Source organism: Odontesthes bonariensis, chromosome 21 (assembly GCF_027942865.1).
Source record: "Odontesthes bonariensis isolate fOdoBon6 chromosome 21, fOdoBon6.hap1, whole genome shotgun sequence".
In the NCBI taxonomy this organism is placed as follows: Eukaryota; Metazoa; Chordata; class Actinopteri; order Atheriniformes; family Atherinopsidae; genus Odontesthes; species Odontesthes bonariensis.
The window spans coordinates 14,099,611-14,112,331 of NC_134526.1; the positions used below are offsets into that span (position 1 = coordinate 14,099,611).

The following is a 12,721-nucleotide window of genomic DNA, read 5'->3' on the forward strand; positions in this document are numbered from 1 at the left end:
TAACTGTATCCCTCACTTTGAGGAAGCGGTCTCGGTTTAATAATGTAATAACATCAGTTTTATTGTCAATTGTTACTTTCTGATTTGATCCTGTCTTCTGTGAAGCACTATATCTAAAGATGTTTAACATCTAATCAGCTAATCCAGTGTTCATTCTTTTCTCCAGCGGCTGTTCATAATCAAATCAAGTTTTTCAGTGTTGGAGGAATTGCTTTAACTTTCAGAATAGTATTGTCACTACAGTCACAATAAGTGTCTATTCGTCATTATGTCTGTGACAGGAAGATTCACGCATACGTTTTTACTGTCCTGCATTCATGAGAAATGTTTTTTTTTGGTAAAAATCTTCCTTGATTGTGGAATCTTACTTATTTCTAACAAAATATATTACTGTACGTCAACTTGTTCTGCTGTAATCTTTATCAGGCCTACATTGTAAAAAGAAATAAAATGAACTGCGTTTAAAACTGTCATTTTTACTGGCCGCAGCCTTGGATACCAGATACCAGTAGTGGCAGGGCTGGTAGTTTGTTCTTTTGCTTTTTTTTCTGTCAAAGCCACCTTGTTCTTAAAATCTTAAGTGTATTAACATAGTGTTGGTAACAACTTCTTTACAAATGCAGCATATTCATACAAATGTAGAGTATGAAATGTAGAGTTGCACATAATGATATCTGTTTTTGATAATTGTGTGGGTACACAAATGAGACACACCACCGATAATAATGAATATATAAATCTTTAATGTTTATTATAAAGCAGATAACCGGTGATATACAGACAAAACTTGCTGTTTTACTTCTTTCAGTCCTGATTGTGACGCACTTTGTAACACTGTTTCAGTACCTGTGTTACATCATGTCCAGCTGTTGGTACACAGAGCAGCAGGATGACAGATGATTTGATAAATGCCCCCGCCTTGTGGCAGAATGTGAAAAAGCATAGTGGTGTGAGGATAAATAGATTCCGCACATCATTTCATGCATTTCTACAACATGCATCACTGTTGCAGTATTATTTTAGCAATCGTCTCTCACATCACATTCCTATATAAAATACTGACATATAATCATGTTCAGAAATATACAAACATGTAAACTGTCTTCATACATAAGTGGCCACATCAAAGAAAACCACTGAGCCACAGGTCTACGATCTCTGTGGCCCTCTCCTCCTCGCTCTGACCAGTGTTGGCTGAGTGATAATTCTCCTGTCAGGAGCCCTCCTCTGTGCTCCCAGTGGAGATCTCTGACCGAAGCTGGGGTGGATCCTCTGTACGGGCCGCTGAGGCACGGTGAATCTGCCATCCTTCAGATCGTCCACAAAACCCTCCACTTTGTCAAACTTTGTGGTGAGTCTGCCCAGCTCATCTTTCAGAGAGTTAAACTGCCGGTAGAGGTCTCCCAAAGCATCTGAAAGAGGCTGGATCCTGGTCACATGCAGAGACATGTGAGGAAGTTCACATGAGTAAATGATTGCAGTCACTGAATGGCAATTCAATTAACTTTGGTATCGCTTTGCATGAGCTCCCTGGAAACGTGAATACTGTTTACCAGCAAAATATAAGCTGAGCCAAGTCAAATTAACAATACAAACATGAGACTCATGACATGCTGTTAAGTGGAACCAGACTCCCAATAAGCAGGAAACATTGCAATAATAGACAACAGAGGTCTCTTTATAAAAGTTTAAAAAATATAGTACAAATATTACATCATTTTTGGCAAGTCAACACAAATGGTTCCTTTTGGACTAACCACATTAACTTTGCTCCTAGCTGTTGGCATCGTGACCCTGGGTCCCTGATTTGGAGTGCTGTGCTAGAAACTCTGCATTTGCCAGAACATGAGGCTGAAACATGTCCCGTTTTCTTTTGGCACAGTCTCTGTGCTGAGCTCATTTCAAAAGCAAGAGCAAGTTATGTCATTTCTAATTTTAATAATAACTCCACTGAACACTAAGATAGTGTGTTGTAATTCTTGGACATTTCACATCTCTTTACGTCAGCGTTTAAAGTTACTGTTCTCTGGTTGAGATTCTTTGTGTGTCACCGTCGCTGTGTTACTCACCTGTTATATTCAGGGAGGACAGAGGCGTGATCATTGATCAGCAGGTCTTTCACTTGGGTTAGAATAGCATATTTCCAGTTGTCCAGTACCTGAGTCAGGTTTGAGCAAGTCTTGTCGTTCGTGTGCTCTGCTGAACACAGAAATTCCCAGTAAGCATGAAACGTATTTTATGGTAATTTAATGCATCTATGATTTTTGAGTATGACGACACATATATCCAGACCTTTAGGATCCCAAGGGGAGGTTTCTTGTTTCCATTTCTGAGCTCTACAGAGTAAGATCGTGCAGAGCAGGACCAAAACAAGTTTGATCTTCATGTTTCTACCTTGTAAAAGCAAAAATATGTGTGGGTATACTTCTGGGAAATGAGCACATTAAAGAGTGGTGCCAAAAAAAAAAAAAGGAAAATATTCTAAGATAAAATAACATAGTTTTACTAAATATGCAAACTCTAAACTTTTTTATGCTACTGACATTGAACAGCAAAATTTGTCCCCAAAACAACGGACAGCCCTTCTGATTGATACATGCACATATTTCATTAAGCGCGATTTACTGTATTTGCTGTAATTAAACAGATTTACTGAGCTGAAGGCTGAATACAATGTCAAAAATCTTTGTTTTACCTTTTTGTGATGCAGTGCTTGAGGTCTTTCCAGGTCAAAGCAGCAGAACATGCGATACAATCCTTCAAGTATGACAGACTGAAAAAACATGACCTGGGTAGCAATCTCTTATAACTCATGCAGTCATCCCCCCCACCTGCTCCCATCTACGTCAGTGATGCAGGGCGGTGACAGTCCAATCCTTTAGCATATGGCAGGCGGCTGAATTCATGTGCATATTACATGGCACCAAAGCAAAAACACACATATGCATCCCATTTAAGTCTCTTGTTTGATGTTTCTTGCAGAATGTATGTCTGCTACAATGATAAGTAACTCACAGTCTCATTGGGAGGTCTTGATAATCCCCTGTCTCTCCTCCACATGTCTTTTAGCTGCCGCGACTGGTGTAGGGCAACATCACTCCCAGAGGGCTCTAATCCAGAGGAGGTGTTTGACGTAGCAGTATGGCTCCAGAAAAACATTCTTACTGCCTATTGTAATACAATCTGCTAAACATCTGGACTTGACAGATGTAGCCAGCCAGCATTGGCCGCTGGCGCTGTCAGAGGTGACCGAAACCTGGAGAGTAATACACAGTAAACGATAAAAATGTACATTTACATGATTAGTGTTGTTCTTTTGAATGAATAGAGTAGTTTATTGTTTGTACTCAGCTCTAAAACAGCCAGTGTGAGAATAGCCGGAGAGAATATACAACTCCCAAGAGATTCTTTCAGCCCCAAACTGCCTTCAGCCCTAATTCAGATAAGCTGCTGTGTGATTTAAATCAATTTCCTCGATTCAACATTAACCCATCCTTAATAATTGTAGATTATTTACGCGGAAATAACCTTACAGTAACACCTTGTCAATAGTCTCCGTACAAAGACAGATTTTATTATCTGCATCATTTTAGGAAGGTGGCTGTTTAAGAGGCAGGGACAAATCAATCACAACTGCACTTTTTCCTTCATTTCTAAAATGAAATACCTTTCGATGCAAAAAAACTCCAGCTCTACTCTACTTCAAATTACCACAACCCATCACCTCTAAAAGACTGTGCTGATGTCTGCAGATAGTTGCAGTGATATATGGGCTCAGGCGAGACAATCTCGACTGAAAAGGAATTTACCTTGGCAACAGTCCCAACCATCTGTATCACCTTTAAACTCAACAAGGATGGTGTAAGTGGGATGAAGATAGAGTTACCGACCTCATGGTCATCTGAGAAAGTCACTACACTGAATGTAAAATGCTCTCCTTTTCAACATGTGTGGACAAGCAAACTTTTTGATCCTCTTTAAAACATCGACTGAAGATCAGATGAAAGTGAATTTCCAAAGAAAATTTGCATTTTCTATCATGCATTCAACGAAAATATAAACTCCTGTGCTGTTCTTCTCTGAATTGTAGAAAAGTAAGTACACCCCTGGCCTCAGATGGTAGTATTTATTCTTGTGGAAAACCAATGTGAAGGTCCAGACTTTCTTTGCACAGTCTGAAAACGTGATGCAGTAAACAATGACAGCCAGCTGCTCAGCTCATTGGGCAGCAAATTCATCCCAAACTGTAACACAGTTGGTATGAGGTTCTTTTGCTGAAAAGGTGTTGCACTTCATATGTGTATTGCTGCTATTATTAAAAAACTATACTTTCAATGTTCAAATCCTTTAAGGTACGTAATTAAGTCTTTTCTCTTGCATTATTTCTTTTCAGATTAAATTTGTTCAATCTTTTTCTGACTGTGGACACATGCACATTGGCATCAACAGTTACAAGCGTAACCCACAGATTTTGTGTAATTATTTTGGGGGTTTCTGGAGACGTGTTTTTGTATCAAAATGTCTGCTCGTCTGTTGAATTGGCTCTGACAGCCAGACCTGAATAAACTGACAGATGTTTGAGTATACTGCTTGCAAGTAATATTTCTCAAAGTGGAATTATTTATTTCTAATAATTTGGAGGCATTTTAAAAGTCCTAGGCAGACTAACAGGTGAATCTGTTGGACTAGCCAATGATTCCCATGGGATGTACTTACTTTTTCATATGTCCGTCCACTTTCAATGCTGACGATACTACAGAAGAAACTAGTTTCTCAGGAACTAAATGCACTTTAAATCCCATCTTCCCAAAAGATTTATCTAACAGGAAGCTGTGAGATTTGTCAGCAAAAAAAAATATTAAACATCCAAGTTCCGATTCTGTCAACAACCAATCTCTATGAAATCTGGTAAAGTCTTGAAAAATATTGTTCAATGGTGATAATTTGTCTTTTGAACTGCAAACTGTATTTCAAAGTTCCCCTGTTGTTAGTTTCCACTACCTCAGTGGAAACATGGAGCAGAAGAAGTCTCATGTGGAGCGGAGTGCCTCTTTAATTTATGGTATTTGTTCTTTTTTTTTTTGCATATTATTGGATTCTCAGTGCTGATTCTTCACCATACATGGTTCTATGATAGCTGTATATCTTTGTTTTCTAAAGTTAATACATTTATCTTTGTTTCTTTGTGGGGGTTTTTTCAAGCATTATTGATCAACACAACAGTAAATGTTCCCAACTGCCATTTTTATTGTTGTCCCTTTACCAAATGTTAGTTACTTTTCTGTAACTATGTCTGGCATAGAAACACTACCATCACCTGGGAAGGATCAAATGTTAGACTATGAAAAGTCATAAACTGGAAATACTGCTGCTTTTCACTATTAGTCACTAATTATGTTAATGTAAAGGTGCTTATCTACAATCACATTAAAAATGTTAGTTTCCACTGTCAAAATGGCAAAAACTAACAGATGTGAGAGCTTTTCACAACATGTCCACACAGAATAACCTGGGAAGAGAGTGTGAGGGAGCATGACATGTTATGATTAGCCTTTTCCATTAAAAGACATTAGAATGGAAACAGAAGCATAAAGGAACTGATGCATATCTACCAGTCAGTTTCTGGATCTCCTGCAGCAGGAGACTAACTAGCTTCCAGCACCTTGCAGCTCAGTCCAGCACAGCTGGAGGAAAGAATGACTCCAGTGGTGCCACAGAGCCAGAGACTGAGATAACCAGACCTGCCTCTCTCTGTCTTTTAGCTCAGTTTTACATCTGCTCTCTCGTATGCTACTTGTTATTGACTCTGAGCAGCACATCACTTTTTAATGACTTTATCAGAGCAAAATTAAGAAGCTGGTTAGACAAAAATACATCAGCTCTTAAATCCAATGACGGAAATCAAACAAAGTAAACACAATGAGGAATCTATTTTTTTTCTATAGTTTATTGTTAAAGGAGAGAAATGACAAAGTAGATCATTTGATAGATGGTATCTCATTTGACCATGAACAGTCACATAGATCATTTTGACAGGTAGAAAAAATGACAAGGATCCAATTTGTTGTTTTTCAAATAAAGCATCTTCAACAAAGGTCTGCGGTTGATGACAGATGTATCCTGTAAACAACTGGACCAAACATGCTTCATTTATTGAGGCTGACATTTAACTTTGGCTATTCATGTGTGCACTTACTGTAAGTCCAGAGGCCCTGCCGTTACGGTGAAATTAGCTTTAACAAGACTTGTGTAAATCTTCATGTATTACTTTATAGCTGCTAGCTTTTAAAATGCCACACCTACATACATATAGCTGGCAAGCTGCATTGCCTCCAGTGTTTGACCTATGTTTGGCTAAACTTTTCTTCTGAACCCTGCAAAAAGTCAAATAAAATGTTACATTCACATTTATTGTTTGATGTGGGCAGTGTCCGGCTGAAAAGTGCACTTTGGAGGGAAAGTTCCTTATATAATCCTAATAGTATTCTTTGTATTACCTTAACTTATTAATATTAGTGTTCACAGTCATACCAGTACTGAAACTATTAATATCTGTGTAACAAAGGCTTACAAATTGTTGTTAAGCAACATAAACCCCTGCACTCTAATGAACACAAGTGAGGCAGACAAAAAATGAGAATACAAAAATTGATGAATAAAACAGTGGTTGACTGCTCGGGAGATCTTATTTTGAAGGCTTTTATGCGATGTTGTAGCATCTGTTTTGATACTTATGAATTTGATGGTCAATGTTTGTGTACTTAAACTTTCCTCTTTACTATCCACCAGTGGCCACAACAATGAACTGCAAAGTTGCAGCGATTTCTGTGCAGAATAGTGTCATTGTAAGTGTAATTAAACACATACGTAGCAGCTTCAAGGCAGAAATTACAGCATACTAAAATAAATGATACGCTGTCAGAAATAGTTTTGTCGAAATCATCATGGTTTGACATTTTGTAAAACACGTAGTGGTGAGATAATGAAGTAACTGTACTTTATTGCTGTAAAGTGATTTTTGTTTCTGCTTAAACACAGCTACGGTTCAACAGAGGTCAAAAATACACATCATTACAAAGCGTGTGTCACCAAAGATGTTGTTTGCAATCAAAGCCAAAGCTGTGAGATGGAAGAATTGAGTAAATCAACTACCCTGAAAAGCATGAACATGAATTTATGCATTATTATTTCTATCATTGCATGTTTGTTTGTTTTTTTTACTTATTTTCCTCTTTTTATTCTTTGTCAGTGATTAGTTTCTTTTTATTTACACCTGAACAGCCAAGGGTTTCTGGACCCCTTTTTAGATTCTTGATAGACATTTTTACACTTTGAATGATGTCTTTTGGTCCAACTGGCAAATCAAATTCCTCTCCACAATATCAAGGCCAGCAGAACAGGCTGCCTTTGTCATCCAAATAAATTCACTGTCACCAATACGATACACTATAAATTATTTAGTTATTTTTCTTTTTTTTTATCATGTTGGATCTCACTTTGTATTCTTGATCTATTAAAATAATAATAATAATAATAATAATAATTTCCTGGTAGCTAGCTATTAAAAGTTCTCTCAAACTTAAAACAGTAAATGTAAATTCGGTCTGTGCTTGCAGACTCCGATCTGGAAATATTAGGACACTGACATATTTTTTTGTTAAGTGGGCTGTTAACCAAAACATTTTGAGGTTGCAGTTATTTAATGAACGTATTGGATTAAAGTGAAGCACTCATGTTATTTAAAGCCAAATTACAAGAAGTTACCGCTCTTTTACATGCAGGACAGTCTTTGTTGTCTATTAAGTTAGAAATAAATCATCTTGTTGGTCAAAATCAAGTTAACCTGTACTGTTATTCCGAGAACATCTGAATTTCACATTTTTATTGCTGATCAGTAATTTATTGCACAAACATTTGTATTTCTGTTCTGTTATTTGGTGAGCTACAGTTAGAGACAAAACACATATTGTGTCCGATCATTATGCGAGTACATTCATATCAAAAGTCTCTTGTTCTAGGCTCTGATGTCTAATGTCTAATCCCCTCACTGTGACTATCACATGATGAAAAAATCTCAGGCCTCACAGCACTCTTTGGCTCAGCACAGCTTGTTTATTCCACACCAGCTCACACACTCCTCTGTGCTGTTGCAAATACTCCCTTTATGTTTCGCTTTAGCTTGTACCACTTTGACCAGCTAAAAGCACTGGGAGGATCATCTCCCACTAGCTGACAACATGTGGAGATATTTGGTAGTAAAGGGGATACCTTGGCCGTGGTCAAAGGGAGACACAACGCAGAATGAGTCCAGCCCTCTCTTGCCAAAAGTAAGTCTTTTAATAAGTTTGATTTAGACAGTCGTGTCTCTGTGTTGGATGAAGAGAAGTTACATTTTTGTGTTAATATCAGCTCTGAAACATTGCTATTTCTATGTGTCTAAAGGCAGGAGCTTCAAAAGAGGATGACGAAGAGCTTGGTCGTGTCACCAGTGAGTTTCAAACAGGGACAAACAATGGAAAGGACCCCAACAGCTCTGCATTTGCTAGGATCCAACCCTCCTACAATTATTCTTTAATGGACTATTTCCTAAAATACTTTTTGTTCTTATGCAACCTGGTGTTTACAGTTCTGGGCCTGGTCGTTCTTGGTCTGGGAATGTGGGGCCTCATTAGCAAAGAATCGTTCGCCCAGGAGAAGATTGGCAGTATCGGCACGGACCCGATGCTGATACTCATGACTCTGGGCTTCCTGCTCACTTTGCTCTGCCTGACAGGGTGTGTAGGTGCCTTGAGAGAGAACTGCTGCTTACTGAGGATATTCTCAGCTACAGTTCTGGTGCTACTGTCAGTACAGGTACTGGCCACCATTATGGCCTACACTATGAAAGATCAGATTGGAGGGTACCTTCGGTCAGGCATGTTAGTTGCCATGGCACGCTATCAAGATGATCTGGATCTCAGGTTCATCACGGATGAGATTCAGTCAAGTCTGCAGTGCTGTGGGGCAGATACCTACCGTGACTGGGAGATCAACATGTGAGTGGAATGTGCATTTTTGGTCTTGATGTAGGAATCATCTTAAAGGTAGTAAATAAAGATTTTATTGGGTTTTTTTTCCCTTTCTTTAGATATTACAACTGCTCAGCTCCAGGAGTGTTGGCCTGTGGTGTCCCTGCAACATGCTGCGTGGACCCTTTGGAAAACGGCACCGTATGGAACTCTCAGTGTGGTGTAGGTGCCCAGCTGCTCGATGAGTTCACTGCTCAAAGTGTGATCTTCCTAGGCGGTTGTCTGGGGGGAATGTCTCGTTGGATTGAGCAGTATGACGGTCTGATCGGGACTATCGGAATCGTTGTTGTTGGTGTCCAGATTCTGGCTGTCTTCATCACAACACGAGTGCTGGAGAGTATCAACTGGCATAAAGTCCATGCATAAGAAAGTGTGATGAAAATAGCAATGAAATGGATCCGAGCCGTTTATGTTTCTCTTTTTGTTTTCCTATTTGTGGTATTTTTTTTGTCTGAGTTCATTAAGACTGACCCAAAAGACTTATGAAATGAAAAATGAGTCGTTAAAGGAAAATCAAGAATTTCAACCAAAAGTTTCAGAGGAGAATACGTTTCAGAGGATACGTTATCTGCCTGTATATCTTTACTACATGACTCACACTGCTGCTGTTTTATGGAAAACATATTTGTTACCTCTTTAAACATATGGCTATCCAAACTTATTGATTGGAAAATATAAGTTAACCCGAAGAAGTTCCTTTCACACCAAATACGCCATGTGAGTCTTTGACAAAAACAAAGGAGCTAAAGTTATCATAAAGGCATTTTGAGAAATGAGCTGCTCTTACTTTCAGTTATACCTTTAGTCCACCAAACTGAAGGTTCAGCTGTTTCTCCACTCTTCAGAAAAAAAGATGGCCAATACCCACTGATATGAATAAACACAACCGACCCTATAAAGAATGCCTGAAAACGTTTCTCCACTTTTTGCCATCACATGGCCAAAGGGTGGCTGGTTTTGTGTGTCTTCCTCACTGACATTTAGTTTCCATTCCGTCACTACTGCGCTGTTTGTACAGCCACAAAGTCTCCACTGCCACCCATTATTAACACAGTGCAACTCAGTTCAATTGCTCAAAACATGTAACTAGAGATTTGCCTAACACATATGTTCCAGGAGGCAGAATTTCAAAGGTTTGCTTTGCAACTAAGATGAAACAGCCAATATTTCTGCTTAACTAAGGTTGAGACAGCTTGTTTACTAGAAAGCAAAAGTATGACAGCAATCCAAGGCTCAACCAACTCAATTAAAGGCTGAGGTTAAATACCGATTTTAAATAAGATTTTACCTTAACCTTTAGCAAATTGTAAAAATCTAATTCTGTTCAATGAAACAAAGCTTTTATTGTTATTATTATTATTTATTAACCCTGAAATACTCATGCTCTCTTCAGATAATTATGCTGGTAACAGACAATGGGACGTTTCAAGCACACATTTTTGTTAGAAAAAAAGTAAACAAAAAGTTTCAATTCACTTTTAAGAATTCCAAGCTTTATTCTGCATTTGATTAAGTATAAAAAAACACAGTGCTGACAGTTGTGCAGAATCTCCTGCTGGACAGTAACAAAGCTTTCAGTTTCAGCTCCCGCTGTAGCCTCAGGCAATGACACAAGAACCCGCTCAGCGTCAGTGTTTATGGGCATGGAAATGGCAGCTTGAGAGTTATATATATACATATATTACTATAATATATATACTGTACAAAATATCTCAGACAAACAACAGAATTTACAACATGCAGACATATATTTCACAAAGACATCACATTTTAAGTGTGGTGTTTGCCATTCAAAAGGAGCCATTGTTGATGACTATTAAACTGATTACAAAAATGACATGTCCCATTAGTTCCCTTTGTACATATAAAAGTAATTTCACAGAAGAAGAGACTCAGATGATGCCATACTGAGCAAGCTCATGAAGCTCTAGATGACTGTAGGCTTCCCATGGGCAGATCACATTAAAATCTAAAAGAAATAAATAAAGATAGCTATTAAAAAAGGAACACGCCATGTGATATGAGTTATGAGGGACGACCTACTATACTTTTGCTTACCAGTGCCAAGTCCTTCCATTCCAGGGATATCCTCTCCAAATCTGGTAAAGAAGAAAAATTAGCAAACTTTAAAAAAAAAAAAGAATCCATTGATGACACCTGTGAAGTTGAATATAAAAGAGGCGTACCCAATAACTCCCCTCTTGGGAGGCTTGCTCTTGAACTGACGGGTGTTCCTCTGTTTGAACTTGGGGGCGCTCTTGCGTGGGGATCCAGTGGCTGTGGCTCTGAGGGGAGCTTTCCCGCCAGTCTTTGCTTCAGGTTTGACAATTTCTGTATTCATGCTTCTGTTGCTTGAACTAGTTTTGAGAAAGTCATAGTGTCACAAATAATTCCAATTATTTTTAAATTACAAAATAAAATATTGATAACATTCCTTGCAAGACTATGGGCCTTGTGAATTTTGCTTTTTGGTAAACTAAAATCAAAATTAAGTCTCCTCATGAAATACCATGCATTTACAAACAATTCTAAAAATCCTGAGTAATAAAGAAATGCACTTATGTACAGGCTGCCATGGCTCCTATAATCTCTCATCAATCCCCCACAATACCTTTAATCTTCAACACACCATCATTATAAGATTACTCTGAGAACATGCTGAATTTGCTTAAGAATCTAACTTGACAACAGCTTTAAAACATCTCTTCAGTGTGAATATCTGTGGCAGGAAACCTTGCAAAACAACAACTCTATTTGTAGCTCATGTAAAGGATAAATTCTGCAAAGTGTTATAAGGTATTAGGGTCGACATGCACTCAAAAGCAGTAAACAGCTCTGCCATACATTCTAAATTTCCAAATTTGTCATATTCAGTTTTTGTGTATATTGTTGAAATGTGAACATTGAAGAATGTTTATTACTCAGGTCATCGCTAAAGCTGACATTGTTCTGACTGCTCTCTTTCCGATTTAAATACGTGAAGATGGAGAGAATATTAAACATGCTTCTGACTATAAATTCTCCTGTACAAGGCATCATCAAATATAACTTCAATGCTAAATTAAAAGACTTGATGAACACCTCATAAATCAAGTCAGTAAAGATTTCAACTTTAAAGCGTTCACACAAGCCTAATCAAGCAATTTTCCTGGTTGGCAATAAGATTGCAACGTGTGCACTGATGAAATAAATTAAATCAAATTAAATCTTAACATTTTGCCAAGTTTAGCTCCACTGCAAGCCAATTCCGTTTCATTATAAGTCCAACTAAAGCTAAACTCACCAAAATGAAAAAAAAATAGTCCTGTCTAGGATAAGATGCTGCTGATACTCACCACCTGTGCTGCCTTGTATTTTTCCTGCGAGTGTTGAGATCTTGCTTTATGTCTGGTGAGGTGTTGCACTAAGTGATGCCTTTTTATACAGTTCAGGCTCTGAGAAGATTATGAAGCAGCCAGACAAGAAACTGCTGTCATCACTTTTATACATACGTCATTTACATCATATATGGAACAGTACGTTCATGTGGGAGTGGCTTACTGGCATTTTGGAGGACACCAGTTCCTTGATCCTGACACTGTCCTGGCAAACAGAGATCAGAGATGTGCAATGTTTTGTTAGAGGAGCAACATTAAGTCATTTGCAAATTTCTA

General features: G+C 38.1%; 3 protein-coding genes across 5 annotated transcripts; 1 reads left to right on the forward strand and 2 right to left on the reverse strand.

The window, feature by feature from the left end:
* Positions 1-766: 766 nt before the first annotated feature.
* On the reverse strand, positions 767-2,782 carry LOC142371496 (uncharacterized). 3 transcript variants are annotated; one of them, XM_075454172.1, is made up of 4 exons: positions 2,696-2,782; positions 2,293-2,390; positions 2,070-2,199; positions 767-1,429 (listed from the first exon to the last, which is right to left on the reverse strand). In XM_075454172.1, the coding sequence occupies exons 2-4, from the start codon at positions 2,384-2,386 to the stop codon at positions 1,150-1,152; spliced, it is 504 nt and encodes a 167-aa protein (XP_075310287.1). In that variant the 5' UTR covers positions 2,387-2,390; positions 2,696-2,782; the 3' UTR covers positions 767-1,149. The 3 variants fall into 3 exon arrangements, with proteins under 3 accessions (XP_075310287.1, XP_075310288.1, XP_075310286.1); XM_075454173.1 differs by having other exon boundaries at positions 2,070-2,196; positions 2,293-2,394; XM_075454171.1 differs by having other exon boundaries at positions 2,293-2,394.
* A 5,455-nt stretch (positions 2,783-8,237) lies between these two features.
* On the forward strand, positions 8,238-9,434 carry tspan10 (tetraspanin 10). The gene is made up of 3 exons (XM_075454578.1): positions 8,238-8,327; positions 8,443-9,035; positions 9,128-9,434. The coding sequence occupies exons 1-3, from the start codon at positions 8,238-8,240 to the stop codon at positions 9,432-9,434; spliced, it is 990 nt and encodes a 329-aa protein (XP_075310693.1).
* A 1,378-nt stretch (positions 9,435-10,812) lies between these two features.
* On the reverse strand, positions 10,813-11,409 carry LOC142371431 (retinal cone rhodopsin-sensitive cGMP 3',5'-cyclic phosphodiesterase subunit gamma-like). The gene is made up of 3 exons (XM_075454096.1): positions 11,255-11,409; positions 11,127-11,167; positions 10,813-11,037 (listed from the first exon to the last, which is right to left on the reverse strand). Exons 1-3 carry the CDS (start codon positions 11,407-11,409, stop codon positions 10,961-10,963), a joined length of 273 nt encoding a protein of 90 aa, XP_075310211.1. The 3' UTR covers positions 10,813-10,960.
* Positions 11,410-12,721: the final 1,312 nt, after the last annotated feature.

What these genes read in the sequence shown, in the direction of transcription:
- LOC142371496 (XM_075454172.1), bottom strand. Translation starts at nt 2,386, where the DNA reads ATGAAGATCAAACTTGTTTTGGTCCTGCTCTGCACGATCTTACTCTGT. An exon ending in CTCCCCTTGGGATCCTAAAG is followed by an intron (nt 2,200 to 2,292) that starts GTCTGGATATAT and finishes TTCTGTGTTCAG; the next exon opens with CAGAGCACACGAACGACAAG. An exon ending in GTCCTCCCTGAATATAACAG is followed by an intron (nt 1,430 to 2,069) that starts GTGAGTAACACA and finishes GCATGTGACCAG; the next exon opens with GATCCAGCCTCTTTCAGATG.
- tspan10 (XM_075454578.1), top strand. Translation starts at nt 8,238, where the DNA reads ATGTGGAGATATTTGGTAGTAAAGGGGATACCTTGGCCGTGGTCAAAG. An exon ending in CCAGCCCTCTCTTGCCAAAA is followed by an intron (nt 8,328 to 8,442) that starts GTAAGTCTTTTA and finishes ATGTGTCTAAAG; the next exon opens with GCAGGAGCTTCAAAAGAGGA. An exon ending in CGTGACTGGGAGATCAACAT is followed by an intron (nt 9,036 to 9,127) that starts GTGAGTGGAATG and finishes CCCTTTCTTTAG; the next exon opens with ATATTACAACTGCTCAGCTC.
- LOC142371431 (XM_075454096.1), bottom strand. Translation starts at nt 11,409, where the DNA reads ATGAATACAGAAATTGTCAAACCTGAAGCAAAGACTGGCGGGAAAGCT. An exon ending in CCCAAGAGGGGAGTTATTGG is followed by an intron (nt 11,168 to 11,254) that starts GTACGCCTCTTT and finishes CTTCTTTACCAG; the next exon opens with ATTTGGAGAGGATATCCCTG. An exon ending in AATGGAAGGACTTGGCACTG is followed by an intron (nt 11,038 to 11,126) that starts GTAAGCAAAAGT and finishes TATTTCTTTTAG; the next exon opens with ATTTTAATGTGATCTGCCCA.